This window comes from Strix uralensis, chromosome 8 (assembly GCF_047716275.1).
Source record: "Strix uralensis isolate ZFMK-TIS-50842 chromosome 8, bStrUra1, whole genome shotgun sequence".
Taxonomy (NCBI): domain Eukaryota; kingdom Metazoa; phylum Chordata; class Aves; order Strigiformes; family Strigidae; genus Strix; species Strix uralensis.
This window is the reverse complement of record NC_133979.1, coordinates 21439261-21459755: the sequence shown is the minus strand read 5'-3', so window position 1 is coordinate 21459755 and position 20495 is coordinate 21439261. Positions and strand designations below refer to the sequence as shown.

Here is a 20495-nt window from a genome sequence, read left to right as displayed (position 1 = left end):
AAGAAGGTAATTTCTGTGTACTTGGTGAACCTCTTGGAAAGAAAGTGTTTATTTTGAAAAATAATTCTTGAACTTCAACCGAAAATCCTGCTTAAGGGGACACATTGTGTCTATCTTTATGCTCGGTTTTGCTCGGATCACAGTGCATGGCCCAAAACAGCAGTGATGCATTATTAGTTAACACATTCCTAAAATCACATTCTTATGTAAAGTAATATGTTGGTAGATAGATACAGTTTGGGTTTTGTTTTACTATGTAAAAGAACATCTTGAAATATAAGGATTGATTAGAAAAATTTCTCATCTCATTATAAGAAATTTCTCTTATGGAATTTGCTGACTCTTTTTGAACTCCACTGAGCAATCCCAGGGCACGGTGATCTCTACTTTGCAGGGTCTGAGGAGGCAAAGAGCACCTAGAAATGAAGTATTTGTAGTTCAAAACATATAATTACAAGCTCTGTCTGGGCAGATACAAGGTCAAGCTTGTTGCCTTGAGACAGAGAATCTTTATGGAAAATGGCCCCTAAGGATTAAGTCTATAGAGGAATATATTTGCCTCCTGCCCAAATACAAGACAAACTGCATTAATGTGCTTCAGTACATTGAATTACTCTGCAGTGCAATTAGGAGTATCTGCCACGAATTTTTTTTGAGAAGATAAATCTTTGATTTCTAGCAGCAACATGTGGACAAATGACAGTCAAGACACACATCATCCTGGATATTCCGCAGTCAGCTGGGAGCTCTGCACTCACTGCATTAGGGGAAAAGAAAATAAGATTATCCTGATGTTTCCTGAGTTATTTAGCTTTCTTTTTTTGGCTGGTAAATCACTATCAAAACAAATAAGGCCAAATTCATTCTTTGGGTATCTTTGAAGTCAGAGGAGTTATAGTTGTACTAAGTTCCAGGCTGTGCTGAATCTTGCAGGAGAATCCCCTTTTGAGAGCTTTTCTCTAATGGAAAGCAGTGTTTAGCATGGCTTTTCATTATTCATCATGAGTCACCCTGCTGCCTGTGCAAAAGCTGCATTTGCAAAGAAGTGGTTTTGCCTTTTCTCAGTTTTTAGTGAAACGTGAAACAAATCTCATGAAAACAAGAATCGTGTTTAGGCCCATCAGTATGCTGTGGGTTAATGAGGAGATGGGTCGATAAGGGTAAAGGTCATTTCAGTGACAATGTTTTGTTTCCATTACTGCATTTAAAGGTCTCTTGATGCCCAAAAGAGTCCATAGAGTTCCTTTTGCTTTTACAGTGCTGTCTCTTTGCCTCATCCTCTCTGCTGTGCATAAAAAGTCATGATAGACCTGGTGTCTTTACAGTCTTTGACCTAGGTTACAGTCAGGGTCACTAGCAGGGGAAAATGTCTGTTTTCCTTTCCACTCACTCTTAATGTAGGAACTGATTTTATCTACCTCTCAAGCTGATACAAAAAGAAGTAGAAATTGTTTGCACAAATGTTTGCTTGATCCCATTAGGATGAGCATAACCCATGCTCAAATTTTTTTCCACTGGTTGCTTCATATTCCTTGTGATGGCTTTTTCCTTGGAGAATTAAATTGCTTTTTCTACACCTGATAATCCCCATTGTAGATTTTCCCCAATACTCTGACTTTAGTATCACATTAGAATGATTTCAACAGGAATGACTTGCATCATTTGCAACCTAGAACAAGTTGCAAATACTTGGTGTATTGGTCTGTGTAGCAGACAAATACCTTATAGAATCATAGAATGGTTTGGGTTGGAAGGGACCTTAAAGACTATCTAGTTCCAGCCCCCTGCCATGGGCAGGGACACCTTGCACTAGACCAGGTTACTCAAAGCCCCGTCCAACCTGGCCTTGAACACTCCCGGGGAGGGGGCAGCCACAGCTTCTCTGGGCAACCTGTGCCAGTGTCTCACCACCCTCACAGTAAAGAATTTCTTCCTCATATCTAATCTAAGTCTACCCTCTTTCAGTTTAAAGCTATTACCCCTCATCCTATTCCTCCACTCCCTGATAAAGAGCCCCTCCCCACCTTTCCTGTAGCCCCCTTTAGGTACTGGAAGGCTGCTATAAGGTCTCCCCAGAGCCTTCTCTTCTCCAGGCTGAACAACTCCAACTCTCTCAGCCTGTCTTCACAGGGGAGGTGCCCCAGCCCCCTGATCATCTTTGTGGCCTCCTCTGGAGCCACTTGAGCAGGTCCATGTCCTTCTTATACTGGGGGCCCCAGAGCTGGACACAGGGCTCCAGGTGGGGTCTCACAAGAGTGGAGTAGAGGGGGAGAATCACTTCCCTCAACCTGCTGGCCACACTTCTCTTGATACAGCCCAGCATAAGAGTACTTGCTTTTGGGAGGCCATCACAATGAAAATCTAGCAAACTCAGGCTTGGAGACCAATGTTTGTTCATTTTCCCACTTTATTCTCTTTCACATAACAGCTGCTGTGTTTTCCAGCTTGCTGTTTCCTCAGCTACCCTTGCCAACATTAGCTGTTTCCAGACTAATGGAAACTTTCTTCTGAATTAAGCAAGTTGTACTGCCATCTATTTGAAGGTGGAAAACATTTGTAATCTTTACATACAAAGAAATAAGATCTTACCATAAATATAGAAGCAAAGCACTGTTTGTGCCCAGATCTCAAATACATCTTTGAAATAGCTGTGAGCTGGAAAAGTGTTTGGGAATGTGAAGGAAGATGAGTGCTCTAAACAGCTCATCATGAAATGCAAAAAGATACTATTTTATTTTGTTTCTTGAGCTCTCTATTCTCACAGGAGATGGCCTTTTGAAAAAGGAAACGTGGCAAACAGGAAAATAAGGCATTTAAGGAAGAAGCACAACTGTAGTCTGAATTGTTGGCTTGACCTTATCACATTCTAGATAGAGGAATGGAAGATGAATGGATTCACACCCAAATTCCACTGCAGTCATCAGCAGAAACTTTAGAACTGGGCTCTAGGGCCACGTGTCCACCTCCACGTGCAGCTGTTAAAGTGCAAGGATCTCTGAGCCTGTGTCCTGATGTACTTTTAGCTGGTTGATCCTGTTCTATAAATGGGAGTGGTCAGGTATTATGGGTGCAGCCACAGTGACAGAGATGTCTGTAACCTATCTAAGAGAGATCTTACATAATTTTTGTGACAGGGGTTCATTATCCTACAAATCTGGCCTTTTTTGGTCTCTAGTTAGCATTTTCAGGCCTCCCAAAAGAGCACAATTACTGTCTTCATTCTTTTTCTACAATCTGCAGCCAGAGAATTGCATGGTATTTTGTTCAGGATATAAAATGATGATCTTTTGAGTAAATTTTCAGATTTATCTAGTGTATGGAATAACTTTATAGTTAAGGCAGTTCTGCACATTCAGAAATGCCTCAATTAGAAAATAGAACTGCAGAAATGAAGCTACAAGGGACATGTAAAAATACTCCAATTTTCTGTAACAAGCTTTAGATAGACCCGATTTCATAGTTAAATATTAAGATGTTGTGATCTCCCTGTCTTAAAACCAGATTAGGAAATGGAAATGGATTATCAACTGAATGAATTACTTGTCATTCTGTTTATGTGTGTATATCACAGAGGGAGCCGTGCTTTTCTATAACTTCCAAGTGGTAACTGCTACAAAAGAACAAGTGAAGAAACCATCAAAAAGTACTGGTTTATATAACTTTATTTGCATATTTATATAGACTATGTAACTGCTAGAAAGGGTTGCTTTGTAGGAATAGTGTGGGACAAGTCATCTATCACTTGGTATCTGATGCCCCAGCAGACATTTTGAGAAGTTAAGGAACTCTGCAGTAGCTTCTATGTGTTTGTTTTCATAAGAACATTCACTGCTAGGCCTGTTAGGTGCTTGCTGCATCAATAATTTCTTCAAAGTCTTTCTTATATTTGTTAATTGCCTGCAAATTGCTATGGTATGCTCATTTGGGGGATTTTATTACAGGACAAAGGTAAGTACAGTGTTACAAAGTAAACCAGGAAAAAATTCACTTCTCCCATGATTTAATTTGTCCAGAGGCCTATGTTGACTTTTTCATTCAATGCATGGCTTGTCCAAAGTAGAAAATTACATATAAATTTGAGAATTAAAGTATCAGCATAGCACCACTGAATTTTAGTTCATTTATACCACAATGAATCCATAAGCAAATATTTTTTTAACCTGTTTGCACTGCTTGACACTCTTTAAATCTTAGACTAATATTATTACCATCTATTAAGCATGAGACCTTCCTATGCTGGGAATATTCCTTATCAGATCTGGGTAATCTTCCTGGTGAAATATCTTTCAGTCAACAGATGGAGTGGGAATCTCCCTAGCTATAATGACTCATAGATAAGTGCTGCTCATTAGAGGTTTCCCTTTCATACTTACAGCTTGCCATCTAGCCTTTTGGGAAACTTGGTTCTTGTAATCTCTTTAGTAATCAGTATGGACAAAGGTACTTCAAGGTGTGCAGGAATGAAATAGAATAAGGGAACTGTGTTGGCTCTGGCATAAGCAAAGGGAAACATTTCTGAAGTGATAAGAAGTGAAGGTTTGGTGCTATAAGTAGGAAACTATAGGTAGGAAAAAAACCCCTATAACTATGCCTTCATAGTGTTTGCTAGGAATCACAAGGTCTGCTGATATGTATGGAAATATACAGTAGTGGAGAATCTGACACTGTATTTCCATAGTGGATTGTGAATTCACACTGGAATTCCAAAACTTGAAGTGTCTTTAAACAAATAGAAGCAGTTCTCTTAAGTCATGAGCACGTTCTGCAACTACCAGTTTACTATGATTCAAATGCCTCTGTAAGGTTACTCTGTTTTGTTACAGAAAATACCCCCTGGAAACAGCTGGATAGATGTTGATCTATGATTACTACCACTGAGTCCTGCTATGTAGCACTGCTGGAAATTATGTGCACTGATAGACTGTAGTCAAACAGACTATTACTGCTGTCACTCTGAGTCAGTCCAGACTTCCCCTCAACACCCAGCCTTCCTACCCTCCCCTGAACCCTTCTACTTTCAGACTTTCATGACATGACCTATTATGCCTTTTCTTTGCTGCTTCCAAGTACTTAAATTAGTGAAATCGTACAGGGTCCTGTTGCTCTGTGTGCAGATAAACTTTGCTATCAGTTGTTGCGACTGATTTATACAAGCCCCAGCCTGAAGGTGCCAGGCAATCACAGTGCTGCTATTTGCTATCTGCCTTTTGCTCTATATAGCCACATTCTGTGCACAATCCTGCCAGGAATTTTTTAAAAAACATTTTTCTGACGCAAGTTGGAAGAGGAATGGCACTAGAGCACTGCTGAAAAACTGAAAAAACGTTATGTTCATCTAGGTCCTGGATTTCTGAGAGGAATTTACCATGACACTTCAGCCAACAGGAGCATGCAAAGACTGGGACAACTTTATACATCCTTTCTTCAGGAAAAAGGCTATAGAAATAACAATGTCTGTTTGTTGGACTGACACTGCCAGAATTTGATTTCAGCCTTCACTGTGCCTGAGGTTGGATTTATTTTCATTTTTTTAAAATTAGTGATATTTTTAAAACTGAAGTCAGTGGAAATCTTCACTGTGTATTAACCTGCATGTGCTTAATACCTCTCATGGGAAGTTAGCAGAGCAGATCCTTGTTGTGACAGACATGACAAGATTAAACTAATTACACACCAATATTGTTTAGAAGTTTATGGGAGAGTGTCATTCCACCAATTTCGTGTACGAGTTTCACTATAGATGTAGGGTAGAATCTAGATTCCCTCTACAGTCAGTGGAGATGGACATCTCCAGAGAGCACGTCGGCCATTCCTAAAATAGATGAGTTGCTTTCTGGAAGTGGCTGACTCCCTCTGCTGACTACAGAGCCTCTTTCTGCCTGTTGACAAAACCATGTTCTTGATTCTTTGTATAAAAAAAGCCCAAAACAATGCAGGTTAGAACAAGTCTAACGTGTGGGCAAATCAAAGTCCACAGACTTTGAAATATATTAAATCAACATTTTAACATTTTCATGTTAATTGCATTCTTTATCTCCCCTAATTGAGCATTCAGGAGTGTTAACTCTATTGGACTGTTGGCTAGTGTCAAATCTAGGAAAACAGAAATGCCATCCTGGAAGGGAATCAAGCTGGATTGATGACTATTATCCCTTTGCCAAGCCCAGTAGTGATACTTCTGACAAGGGCCTACCAGCCCCACAGTAGGCAGATGAGGAATAATCTGCTCATCCCTCATGGGCCTTACCTGATTTGTAGCAATTAAAGATCTGCCTGAACTTGGAAACATTAAATAATTTTGCTACAAAGCTGATACCCTAATTATACTTGAAAATTCTTGAAATAAGTACTTAATACTTTTCTTAATGCTGAATCATAGGTTTCAACAGCCTCCTGTGGCAACAGGTTCCACAGTTTAGTTACACAGTGAGTGTAAAAGTATTACTGTGATTTTCTATCTTTTATGAAATACCTCCTTGTTTTTGAACAGAGATGCACACAGATTAGGAGTTTTTTGTCTTCCTTACTTTGTCTGCTCCTTTCTGTATTGTTTCTAAATAAGTGATTTTAATATTCTCTGTTTTTCAGGGAGTAAGGTCTTTTTTTTTCACCTTTCACCAAGTCTGTTCTAATTCTCCAAAATCTTTTCCATGGATGCAAAGAACAGGGTGCATGTAATATTCTAGACAAATTTGTGCTAATAATTTCTGTAAACACATTCTAACATTCTGTTGTTCACAGTTTCAGCCTTCATATATCTTCTTTGCATTTTTGGCTACAGCTGTGTACAGTTACATCTTCACTTACCTAGGATAATGCTGATGTCCATTTCGTGACCAAATATTGCCATGTAAACATACCTACAGCTAATTCAGAGTTCAGCAAAGTGTCCTAGTAATTCACACCACATCTATCAGCTTTGATTTTTTCCTTCTCATCTTTGCATCCATTCACCTAGTGTGCTTCAACCCCTTTGTGTAATAATATCAATTTTATTGTGATGTGCATGGTGTGTTGATTGATAGTGGAACTGAGATTCTGCATTCCTAGGTAGAATAATAACCCAAGGTAATTTGAGTGGGAAAATTTTGATTTAAGTTGTAACTAAGCGTATTAAAGAAAAAAAACCCCATATATTATGTGTATTATTTAAATGAAATACTGAACACTAACAGCTATACTTAAATGAGTGAGAAAAAAGTCATGGGAGAAATTTGGTAATTTTTAACCAGTTCCTAATTCATCTGCTTATTTCTCTAAAACAGACAAATGTCTCTACCAACACAAATCCGAAACTATGGATGCCCAGGGTTGTAATTTACCATAAAACAGGCAAAAATGACTGTGGGTAATTTTCTTCTCAAAGAGTTCAATCTGAAATGGCCATTCTGAGCATCACTATTAAAGCAGGATGTGAGAGAAAGATAAACAGCCAGGGGAGACTTCTCCTTCATGCAAAAGGAAAGCCCCTTGCATTTAAAAGAAGCTCCATCTATGCAGGCACATTCTATAGACAAGGTTGAGGCTGGGGAGGGGCAAAACACAACAGAGAAAATTGGAAGAAGAGAGATTGAAATAAAAGGACAATCTGAGAATATAATTTAGAGAGGCAAGAGAGAGAAGATTGAAATTATCTGTTTTCAGCAACTAAAGAGAAGATTAAGGTGCCAGAGTGTTTGAAAGGTGAAATAACCAATTTTGAGAGTGAGAAAAGCTGAGCAGAAGTTATAATTTATGGATGTTAGGGACTGAGAAGTTAGGTCAAACATGAGCTTCATGAGAATGTGACTCCTGGTAATGGAATTATCACATAAGACAGCACAAAACTCCATGTGGTGGATGTTTAAGACAATCCATTGCTGGATATAGCTTTGGTGTCCAGAGAAGATGCACAGAGCAAGGCATTTTTCTCAGTGATGGCTCTCCTCACAATGCTTTTCGATGCCTTTCCTGGTCATTCTGAATGTTTAAACTAGAACTGGCTAATTAGACTCTCCTATTAAAATAAATATCTCTAGTTCTGACAGTGAAAAGTTGTGGTTTAAATTAAAGCCAAACCACACAATACGTGTATCTATGTAAACCGTGATTATAGCTCTGCATGGCTGCTTTGCTGGTGGCCAAATCAGCACAGTGACCACAGTGTTTCTTCTGTATTCAGAATCACTCTCTAATACTGTTTCATGTCACAGAAACAGGTTTAGAACAGTTGGATTAAATTTAACTACATTTCAATATCCTCTTCTCCTTTCTTCACCTGTCTTTCTATCCTCTCTCAAGAACAGCTATAGTCACAGTTGCATAGATATTTTAAGGTTTGTGTAGTTCTAACTTTGAAATAGATCCTCATCTATTGTGAACTGGCACAAATGCATTGAAGATATGATGGATTGATACAAATAGTTCTCTGTCCTGTCCTCCCACTTCTGAAAGCACAAGAACTCATAATCCAGATCCACACCATGATTGTAGATGTATAAACTAGGAAAATTTTTTAGTAAGTAAGAAAAGCAGAATTAAGAGCTGGATCAAAATACTGTGGAAAGGCAGATTTTGATAGTCACATTTCTTAAGAGCAGTCCACAGCCTAAAGAGATTTTAAGAAATCGGGGTCTTACCTTTTTTGTCTTTGATGTTCAGACTGCATTTTGGTGTCACATTTATCACTACCACTTTGCAAATGGCGACAAGGTAGAGGACTGAGAGAAGTACAGTCTGAGATGATAAATCCTTTGATGCTGTGTTATTGTGCTTTATTCATGCACATACCCATTCAGGTGAAGTTTGATCTTCTTCTGGGACGTTAAGAAAAACAGATGGAAAAAGATATTTTAGAAATATCCATGGTGGGGCTAAGAAATACTTGCTAAAGACTTTTCCTCTGGTAAATCAGTTATAATCTAAGGGACCTACTTGTGTTGTTTGCCAGTTATAATCTAGTAAATATTTAACTTGATAAGAGACGCTTGGGGCTGTGTGATTTATAAGTGGGTGTAGCCCTTTACTTTGGCATTTATTGTGGCCCTTTGTTCTAGACATAGCCTAACTAAATTAGTGGGCGAGGTGAAGATTGTGGTGGTTTACTGTAATTTCTGGACAGATAAAAATGCTAGGCAGGTGCTAAAGGTTGCTTTTAAACAAAATTTCAAAGTTTCATACCATGAACTATTTTAAATAAGTGTGTTGACAGTCTCTAGGAAAAATCACAGCAAATGCATTCTAAAATTGAACTTCTGTGATCAGGAATGCTAAATATTCTTAGAGATGCAATGAGAGTACTATATTGGATATAGAATCAATGTATGTTTTGTTTCATGCAAAATTGCTTTGAAAGCAATAATTTCATGGCACCTGTTCGATTTTCCTGTGTCAATTTCATGACACCTTGATTTATCAATCTAGTGGTGTGTGAAGAACGAATGGAACCGTGGCTCCATATTTGACAGGATGCCATACTTGCTCTCTGAGCCGTATCTCAGACTGTGCAGGATTCAGCATATGTCTCCATAGCAGAGAATATCTGCATCAAATCTACAAAGGACGTGGCCAAAAGAATATGCAGTCTGTAATATTCAAGTTGCATATTAGACAAATTGAAAAATCTGGAGAAGCCCCTTCTCTAAACAGATATATCAGGAACACAGATTTAAAGAAGTGGGGAGATTGGGAACAGGTCAGAAATGTGAGGGGCAATTGCCACTTGCAGTGGAAGTTGCAGTGGTTGGGGAATCTGGCATGTAAATCTGAGCTATCACAGAAAGACATGGTCTTTTTAGTTCTTTCCATTTTGGAATCTCTTTGAGATGTGGAAATATTCAAAGGCCAGCTGGGATATTGTTCTGTGTTTCGTAATGTAAGTAAAGGTAGTTTGGCACAGGCACTGGTTAGCACAGAAACACCAGCTGTGTGGCAGTCTGGGTCCAAGTCTATAATACTTGTGATGGCTGATACAAGCTTTGTTCTGCAAGCAGTGTACCCCATTTCCCAGAGGTGACTCCTGCTGCGCAAGATTACCAGCTACAAAAGTCTGCTCTTTGCTGATGGGGAGATCTGCTCACTTATGAGACTCACTAGTTCAGATTTTTGGCCTCGTACCAGCAGAGTTGAAGGCTAGTGAACTGTCATGGTACCACCTCCTAGCCTACCTTCTTGTCTTCTTCCCATCTTCTTCTTCTTCCCACTTTTTGGGTAGGTAAACGTAAAAGATCTGGAAAATACAACTTTGTAGATGTCCTTTCTTCAGTTGGCCAGGTAAAACTCCTAAAAATCCTTTGATTCTTGGGTATATATTGCCCTAGTTATTTGTCTTCAGGAAGGATAAGAAAAATGTGTTAAATACTAGCAAGGAAATAATTTTAAAGGAGATTTAAAAAATAATCTTTAACTACAGTGGCTTGAATATCAACTCCTTTATTCAAGTTTTGCATCTTTAGATTGCATAGGAACCCAAATGTCGTAATTTTAAAAATATTTCCTTTAGGAATCATCGGGCTGTAGTGTGGATTAATTATTTGATAAAATAGTTTCTAAGTGTACTTTCACTTCCAGATCTGGTGCGATAAAGTCTCCCTCTTACGGAATCTCTGTGGTATTGCAGGGACTTGCGCACATTCTCCGCAGCCTTTAGGGCGGGTGGGACGGGGCGCACTGCCGCCGCAGAAGAGGGGAGGCTGGACTGGGCTGGGGGCTCTGCTGAGCCCGGTGCTGCGGAGCAGCAGGGCTGTGGGACCCCGCCGTTGTCCTCGGGTAACTGCGAGATGGCTTGCGGGCAGTCAGTCAGCGAGAAAAAGGTGGCGAGCACTGTTTCAGTATCAGAGAGAGAAAACCAGAGGCCATCCCAAATGCTGCTCGTTTTCTTGACACCTTAGAAAGGCAACTACCAGTAGGAACAGAGCACTGGTTATTAACTGTTTAATGCCTCAGGACACAAGTATTTTTAGAGCAATGTAAGAGTCCTAAATCATTAAAAAGTTTGTGCTTCTTACTCGGGCAGAAAAAAATACAGCATATTTTTGAATATTTCTCTTTTGTATTGTTTTTTATGATCCCTGAAAGCACACACATGGAATTATTCAGCTTTTTAAAAAGGGGGTCAGAAGTGTAGTTAAGGTGTTATAACTATATAATTTATATGCATCCCCTATATGTATTTAATAAAGACTTACTGTGTGTCATGTTCAAGCATTACTCACCCAGGTTTAATTCTGGTCTATTGTGAATGTTTCAGTCAAATTTGGGTAAACCAATACCTGAATGGTAACACTAAAAGTGGGGTGGGAATGTAATGAACATACACAAATATTCAGAAAAGACTGGAAAAAACAGAGAGGTACCTGCCAGACTCTGACTGGTAAGAAAATTTTCCTTCATTACATAAACATTTTCTTGTTTATTCATGAAAGCATTGTCTGGGTCTATGTGATACAAAAGTCAGGAACATACAGTTAGTGCTTTACAGGTTTTATTTTGCACATTCAAAAGTATACACAGATGTACGTTAAGGACCACAGACTGTGTTGGCTTTACTTAATATTGAGACTTTTGACTTAATATAGCAGTGTCTGTAGCTTGAGATTATTTTAATATTATTTGTTGTGCCACAGGAACTTTTCTTGTCTGAAGAGATAGTTTTGTTTCCAGAACTGCTACACAGTATTATAGATGTGATGATACTTTCTTGATTGCTTTCTTCTGAGTCTTGCTACAATTGAATTTTAACCTAAACCAGCTTTAAAGCAGAAAAACACCTTTTCCTCTTCTGTTAAGATGTCATCTTTTTTGCTGTTGCTCAGTTTAACCAGAACAGAGAAGCAGTAGCATGGTGGGTTGCCAACTGAACAGCTCAGGGTAGCTGACGGATTTATGCTTCATTATTTTTTGTTCAACTGGTCAGATATAAGAGGCAGTAACAAAGTGTGTGAAATTCCAACTTTTCTACATAGTTCTCATGAAGTCCCACCATGTCAGTCAAGAGCTGTACATACTTAGACCTCCTTAAACTTGGGGTATTTTATGGAGATGTTGAAAAGCAAATTTACAGCTTGACTTGAAGTCTCTACAGATTTGCAAATATCACCCATGATCGTTGAGAACTGATCCACTGCAATGGATAACAGTTGTGTTTCATTTCGCACCAGATCACCTTTCAGATTAGTATTCTTGAAATTAATTTAAATTATATGTTTAATAATATATTGTTCCATTTTGTGTTATATGAAAGTGACCCACCCTCATTTCCTATGCATCATTTTCCTACACAAAGTACTGCCAAACTTTTATCTGAAACACTGAAGCGCCGCTCTGATTAAATTTGATTCCTGGCATTAGAAATCTGGGCTTAGTTGCCTGCTTCTTAAGGGTGTTGTAAACATTTCCAAACAAATATATACAATTGTTAATGTCTTCCAGCCTCTCACAGAGTGCTGAAAATAGATTGCTTTGAAATTTGTTACTATATTTAATTTCTGTCTGAATAAAAATAATTTAATTTCTGTTTAGGTATGTCAAAATAGCTTTGGTTAATTTTGCGTGACAAAGCCTAGATACAGAAAAGCTGAGAGTGTCAAAGGTCTTAAGCCTGTAAAAAATCCTGATCTTTTTTCTGTCACTTGAATGTCACTGGAAAAATATCCAAGACACTGAAGGAGACACTCCTCTTGGTGCTCTGTGGTTCGTGCTGCATAGCAGGTCTTATTTGACTAAAATGTAAAAGCAAATTTTACTCTTAGAGGGAGTAAAATTACTTTAAATTGCCTTGTTCCATTATCTCTAATTTAAAAAAATTGCCTGCCCATCTGGTTGTCTCTCACACAGCATCACCTCACTTTGGAAGATGCATCCTGATCCCACTTTTCAGGGGTGCATCTCTGGGCATAGCACAGAATGTATTTTATTCCTCTGTATATTGTGCTGTGAAGGTCTCATACAGAAGAATTTATAGTGTGTCTAGATTAGTGGTTTAGTTCAGATCAGAAATGTGCTTCTAAAGCCAATCTGCTTGTCCCTGCTAAATGTGCTTTGATTCACATCATGGAGCAGTCTTGGGGTGCTTTACTGGATCTCTCAGATGAAACTGAAGAGGACTATGTGTTCCAAGAGCACATTCAATGCTCACCAACTGCATTCAGCCCCTAATGGGACCTGATTAGTTCTTGTTTCAGGTAAACCCCTGTGAAATATGCATAGTGAGGATGTCAGGTCGTCAGCACCAACTGTTTCATTCCACAACTCTATTTTTAGTGAACCCTAGTCCTTGCTGATGTGTACATGGCCTCTGTCTTGTTAGTATAATTCATTTTAACAGAGGTGGCATCTGTCTCTTTGGCCTTGAAAGTCCTTGTGGAAATGTCTTTTAACAATTATGTTTCTGTGAGACCACACATCCAATTGCACTTTATATTAGGAAGGAAGGAGGAAGGAAATCAGTTCTTTGCCAGAGCTGGGTCTGAGGTTTTACTGAATACATGACAGATTGCTTAATGCTGGGGTTCTGCTTTGCCTAAACTGGAGAAGCTGGAATCAACTGCGTTTGGGTTCAAATATCCAGATCCAAATATCAAATATCCAGAATCAGAGTATTCCCCAGGAGCTCTCTGGAGCTTAACTTCAGGCTTGCCCCATCTACAAAGTGGAGAGAGACACAAAAGGAGGTTTGCCAGCTAGCAACGGGGAAGTGACAAAATGGAGTGTTCTCTCCTTACACCATATAAATTACCATTTCTGGAGTCTTCTGGGACACATTTTCATTTCCATTTTCTTTCTTGCCTTCCCAAATACCTCCTCCCAAAAAGAAGTGAGAGAGGCTGACTGACCTTCAGATGTCATCTTTCTTCATGTGGTATCTTTTCTGAGAAAGCTTGACTTTAGTGAGACTAAAAGAAAAATAAATTTCAGTAATGATGAACTAATGCAGTCCTAATGGAATGCTCCTGGACTGACTGGGATTTAATGGCATGGCAGCGAGCAAATTTCTGGATTTTAATGAGGTAAGCAAAATAACTGCCCTTTATATCATACTATTAATAGGCTGAACTTGATTAAATTAGAACAGAAACAGTTTGCAGACTGCAGAACAGAGGCAGGTATACTGTGGAAACATGGAATTCAACATCAGTGACACAGCAAAGAGTTTTAGGTACAAATCACAGCCACAGGAACCTATAAAAATTAAATTTGGAAAGCTGCACACATTAGCAGATTGATTTGTCAATGCTTCTTCAAGTTTGGGGGCTTTTTGGGGTGTTTTTTGCTCCCCCCCCTTTCTTTTTCTTAGTCTGTAAAAGTTTAGAGTTCTCTATAGGTTGCAATGAACTCTGGAACAGAAAGTGCATACATGTCAAATCTGATTAGTTTGAGATTGAATATCCTCAGTAAGATGGGAATATTTGGTGCTTATAGGACAGTTCAGAGCAGTTTTGAGGTGATCCTGGTTTTCTGATTTTTACCATGGTTTGGGGCACTTGTAATTCTATACTATGATTGAAGCTGGCATTCATTGATACATCTGAGGTTGATGTGTCTCTACCACCTAAAAGGAAGTGATCTTCCTTAAGATTTTGGACAATTATTCTGTGGAATTTAGCTAATCTATGGTAAAAGTGTCCTCCAGTTAGAAGTTCAGGCCCAGCAAATGGCTTGAGCTGAACTCACAAAATACTTGATGTGCTCTTCAGATATGAAATATGCTAGTCATTTTTGTTCTTCACTGGAACTCTTAGGCAGGAAATAAGCTTCAAAGAGATGTTAGTGTAGCAGTGTGTTATTAACTCCTCTTTGCAGTTGGATGAAGCCTTGAAGAATTTTGGATAAAACTGAGCTGGCTTAATGAAACAGCATTTTTTAAATTGTATTATGTACCAAGCTAATAGCTGCTTTAAAATTTTGCTTCATTAACTGGGAAGCATTAAAAGCTCAAAACCACTATGAAGGATGTGTTAATCAAAAATATTAATGCAATGCTCTGACCTCCAGATATATTTTCCCATGCACAAAAATAAGGGCTCTGTAATTGAGACCCATTAAGTATTGTGGCTATATTGGCTGAGTTAGCAGCCTCAGGTGCTGGCTGGCATTCAATATTGCCAATTTTTTGCTCTGTTAGCTATATAAATGAGGGGGAAAAAAAGAGAGTCTTAACAGCAATCCAGTCTTTACTAATGGGAAGGTGCTTGAGATGCAAATGAAAAGCTCTCCTATCCCTTCTTTCAATATATATAGTAAGTGTATTCAGTCTGTCCTTGCTTTCCTCCTGTTAAAAGAAATGTATTTTTTGAGACTGAGCTGTGCAGACTTCTGTGATGCTTAGTGGTTGTGCTGCAATACAAAGATCATAGATCTCATTCCCATGTAAGGACACCTCTTTCTTCTTGTAGCAGAAACTCATTAATTTTAATACACACCAGTGAAGCAGCTGAGTGGGCTTTGAGGTCTCCTTCATAGCAGCATGTTGTGTTGCTTCTGCACCACTGAGTTCATTATTCTTTTATTAAGAAAGCAAGGAGGAATACAGTGTGTACAGTCCTAATGCTATCTTGCTCAGATATCACAGGGCATTGGCACTCCCCAGAAACATAGAGAGCCTGCTTGAAAAATGAAATGAAGCATTCTTTGTTTTGTTTAATCCATGAATGAGGAACATGTGGCACATATTTCTACATTATTTGCTGCTTCTCTATTTCCTTCTTACTCTAAAGTTACACAGGTCAAGGCTAGGAAAATTGGCTGTGTAAGAAATAAATGCCAGCGATGCTATATAGGGCCAATAAAGAACTTGTCTGCATTTCCTCAGCAAACAACCGTATGTAAAGTATTTCCTCAAGCCTCCAACACTTGACTGTGCTGACGTGAAATTTTTACAGATTTTCACATTTGCTTTCTCCGTTGCTTCTTTAGGATTGAGACTTCTTTCAAGCCTTGGGAGCCCAGTTCCATTTCTGCCAGTTCCTGAATGGGTCTGAAAGTCTCAGCCCAGTTCTGTCAGGATACATGAGGGAGGTATTAATCTAGTATTCAGGTCAGTGAAGCTTTTTAGGGGAGGCATGCAGTGGTGCTCAAGACCTGCGTGTACTGAATCAGGTCCAATTCAGATTTGAATTCAGAATGCAGGTTTGATTCAGCTGTGGCATCCTCTAGCCTCTTTGTCCCACCTCTGTTCTGTCAATATAAAAATAAATAGCAAATAGAGAATCTGTAATTCAGCACGCTGTCATTTGAAGTTAGTATTCGGGCAGAATATGTGGTCATTTCTGCATATCCAATATTAGCCATGTTTTTACTTCATTCATTGAAGAAGTCTCTGTTTAATTTAAGTTTTGATTCTGCAGAATTTCTCAGGACTCAGCTGTGGGGAATTAAAGCAGCTGTTCTTAAATTTTCCAAGACCAAGTCTCCCTTCTTTTCTCTTTTTAGGTTTGTCTCTCCTTACAGTCCCTGTGTAAATATGCCTTTTTTTTCTGATTTGCCCAAAGTCTTGTTAATTCTAATCTATAGGCCTGAAAGTTTCCTTTGTCTGCAGTAATTCGCATACTCTGAAAAACGTGCATACCAAGCTTCAGCAGAGCCTTATCCAACCTACCTCTCCTGGGCAATGATTCAGGAAAAAGAATGAAGGAAAGCATATTGGAATGTCTCCCAGGAACCCCATGCTATTGTCTCCCTGTGGTGATCGATTAGTGTCCTGTCAAGAACTGCATGCAGTGATTGATGTGCTGTGTGATAGAGGGTATATCTGCTGTGTTTGCTTGTTTGCAGTTCCTGTACAACAGCAATGTTCTATGTAGTGTCTTTGTGTTCTGCACTGGGAACTGGGGTGTGGCCGAGCAGCAGAGGCAGGCAACCTTGCTTTCTCGTCCTTGTTACCTACGTAACAGGTTAGGTGAATCCTTTGCCAGGAAGATAAAGCAGCTGAGTATGTTTTGCTAAGCAGACTTTTGCCTGACGTGCCCAGAGACTAGAGGGCTCCTGTGAAGAATAGAGAGTAGACAAAAAGCCAAGCATTGGAAATGCTAAAATAAAGAAAAGACCTTCCTGAGGACCCAGAGTGGTGTGCTGCAATCTAAAGATGAAGCAAAGTTTATTGTATGTATTGTTCTCCCTATGTCTGCATTAGTGTCAGTGCTGTCATGGTTCCCTGTTTATCAGCCATTGGAAATCCAACTTTCAGCCAAACCAACGTTTCTGAATCTTTACACAGTACTCTGGTTGCCAGTTGAATGGGAAGGAGGTGAAGGTTGTGATCTCTTGGAAGCAGTGTGGCCTTGGATTAGTGTAAGCTGATTGGAAAGATTCTCTCACCTTTTATCATTGCCCTGTCAGGCAGAAAATAGTATTTGCCTCAGAGTAAGTAAACAACCTGTTTATATTTAAGATAATCACTGGAAGAGTTGGCAACACCCATTTACTGTAGGAGGAAAGGTGTTTTCCATGACTAGATAGATGTCTGCATTCCCTAAGTTAGGAGGACATAGTCAGGACCCTGGTGGCTGGCATGCTAAAAGTTACTGGCTTGCTATCAAGAAATCTCTGGTGGATGATTGAGGAGAGTTGGAATCAGAATAGTAGGTCAGAGTATGAAAAGACACATAAATTAACATCCTCCCTCTATCTTGAGTGCTCAGTTAGGCAAAGGAAGCTGGACTGGCTGAGAGTCTGGGTAAATATTCTGGGAGTGTGGTAGCTGGAGAGAGAGGCTTGCTGCTTGGACAAAGGCAAATCCTTGCTATGAAATACCTTCATGAAAAGAATTGAAGCTTCCTACCCAGAGAAAAACTCAGGCCTGGAGATAACTGAGATTTAGAAGATGCCAGGTTTTTTGAAAAGAGCCAGATGATGGCAGCATAGAATGCAGCAGAAGATTGAGAACATTCCTGGGTTAAGTAACAAGAGACCTGCCCTTGAAAACTGAGTTAAGAGTTCAACCTTTCCATCTCTTCCTGCACTTCAGCAGTGGCTTTTGAAATATAGGTTTATGGTTCTGGAAAGAAGAAAAGAAAACAATGGTTTTGTTCTGTGTATATGAGTTGATCTTTCATAAGCTATGCCATAAATCAGCTCAGAAATCTTTTCTGTGTGGCATCAGAGATAAACAATTCTGCTTCAGCCTTTCAGACCCAGAAATCTTGTATTTTTTCCTCAGCTGTATAAATTCTTCCAGCAAGTTATACCCTCTACAAATAGTACCTTCCTAATTCTCATCATCAAATCCTAACCTGTAACTACTGCGGCCTCCAAGACAGAATTCAGAATATAGCTCTGGATATAATGGGAAATGTAAGACATGTGCATGTTAGTTTTTCAAGCGAAAAGCTCAACAACTGATGTCTGAATCAAAGACTTGGGCACCTAAGAACATGTCTTTTTTGTCATGTGATACAAAAGTGCTGTCTCTGTGGCAAAATACCAGCCTGTGTCTTCCTGGAGCACTGTTTAGTGGTATTGGCAAAGGACAAGATGATCACTGTGCAGGGGCTGTTTTCTTCGGATCTACTGGTTTGTATTGGTCACAAAAGCAGGGAGTTGGGTTTTAACACAACCCTTCAGAATTGCTTCTGCAGAGGTAGCCATGCAGTCCTCAGGGAAGCAAGCATGCGGCGGAGCACTTTCAGAACACATACTGTTATGAGATAGGAAGGGAAGACAGTGAAGCACAAGGTCACAGCTGTGGATATGCCTTACCTCTATGCTGGTACCATTTGGAAGTGGGATTGTACCTCTGTGTGATGGTAATTCTCAGTTTTGGGAGAGGGTCCACAAGCCAAGCTACTCCAATGATTTTATTTTTATGTTTATTGAAATGATCCCCTCACAAGCTTATAGAAATAGTTTCCCAGATAAGCAAAAGATAAATGGCTGGTAATGCACCTGATAATCAAATGCTATTCTGCCAACAGAGACTACTGAATTAACGCTTGTTACATCTTCAAACTCCTCAATCTCCTTGGGGTTTAATTTGAAATTTCAAGGACATGAGTACTTTACACTAATGAACACTTACAGAAAGAAGAGGTGCTGCAAAGAAGAACTGGGACTGTACCAGCTTCTGAGTTTCTGGGTGGGATGGGAGTGCAGTCTGTTTTAAGTTCAACTGTTCTCTGAACTGGCAGACTCTCGTTGCTCCTGTGACAGGCTCTGGCTCTACAAATCTCAGTTATTGTACAGTTGGATCTAGTTCATAGAGCAGAACCAACTCTTTTGCCTGCACTTCCTGCCACCTGAAAAGGAGGTGGTCTCCCATAAATAGCAGGAATTGTCAAGCCCTGCTTCTTTGAAGGGCTACTTTGAAAAAAACTAATGACAATAATGTTTATCCTTGTATTTGTGAAGGCACCATCCCTGGGACTGTGCTCATTCTGAGTTTCTACCCCAGCACTTGCAAAAGATGAGAGTCTGGCTTATTCTGGTTCTATTAGTTGTGATAGTAAATAAGGATATTGGAGCTAGAAAAAAAGGGGATATTTCCTTGTGAAACCTACCCAGAGCAGCTCAGTGTTATGGCAAGAGAGCAGGCTTCGGAAGAAAGTTGCTCCTGAGTCCTTTACATTCCTGAGAGATCTTACAAATAACAGATGTCTGATGGGTTCCTCAGGCTGGTAAAAAAAGTTCAAACCATTCAGTAGCACCAGTAAGGGATGTCTGGAATTCCCATGTATAGAGAAACAAAGCCCTCATCTAGCATATGTGCAATAAAACAGGAAGGGGAAAATACCATAATGGAGGTGAGGGAGAAAAAAAAAAAAGATACCTGCTACTACTTACTGTCCAATGCAAACTAAAATCCTTGCCAACAAGGACAAATTGCTTAATATCCATACAGCACCTTGGAGATCTAAAGTACGTTAAGTGCCATTATTATTATTTTTACTACAGAAGCTAAGATTGCTCTTCTAAATAGATATATTGGAGTTTTATGTTTAAAACATTGTATTAAAAAAGGCCTGTGTGAAATTTTTCTGAAAAGGAATGAATGATATGGTACATTCATCAACACGGTTACAAAGCATTCACAATTAGACCTTCCACTTTGTATAGGCTTGGAGGAAAGGAATTTCTGAGTCAGCATGTGGTGCCATTAAACGTATTTAAAGGTAGTTTAATAATAGTCTTTCTACATCCTTTTAGTGCATATGACTCTTACTCTAAAAATAAAAAAAAAAAGAAGAAAATTGTTTCTGGGGGTTGAGCACTGCATTCATGCTATTCTGCACCTCTAATTGTAAGTACTACTATCAGCATGGTGAACAAAACATGACCATGAAAATGGGCATCATAATTGTGGACTGATACTGCTAGTGCACATTTTCCGGGAATGTTAATTGCGTGCATGTCGGGGGTAAGCACACAGAACCTCAGTACACGGCTGTGCTGCTCCCCCTCAGAGATGTGCATTTCTGTTAATGAAATCTTTGGTGTCTTTTCTAAGCCATAATTTTCAAGACAGCCACGTACTGGTGTGTCTGCTGCACAGTCTCTGGTGTTATTCCTTTGGAGCGAACAGGAAT

General features: G+C 39.3%; 1 protein-coding gene across 1 annotated transcript in view; it reads right to left on the bottom strand.

Moving 5' to 3' along the window:
* PALMD (palmdelphin) overlaps positions 1-9087 on the bottom strand; it is a 56213-nt gene extending 47126 nt beyond the window's left edge. Inside the window, exon 1 of the mRNA XM_074876595.1 lies at positions 8619-9087. Within this exon, the coding sequence (XP_074732696.1) occupies positions 8619-8647 (29 nt within the window). The 5' untranslated portion in view covers positions 8648-9087. The remainder of the gene's footprint in view (positions 1-8618) is intronic.
* Positions 9088-20495: the final 11408 nt, after the last annotated feature.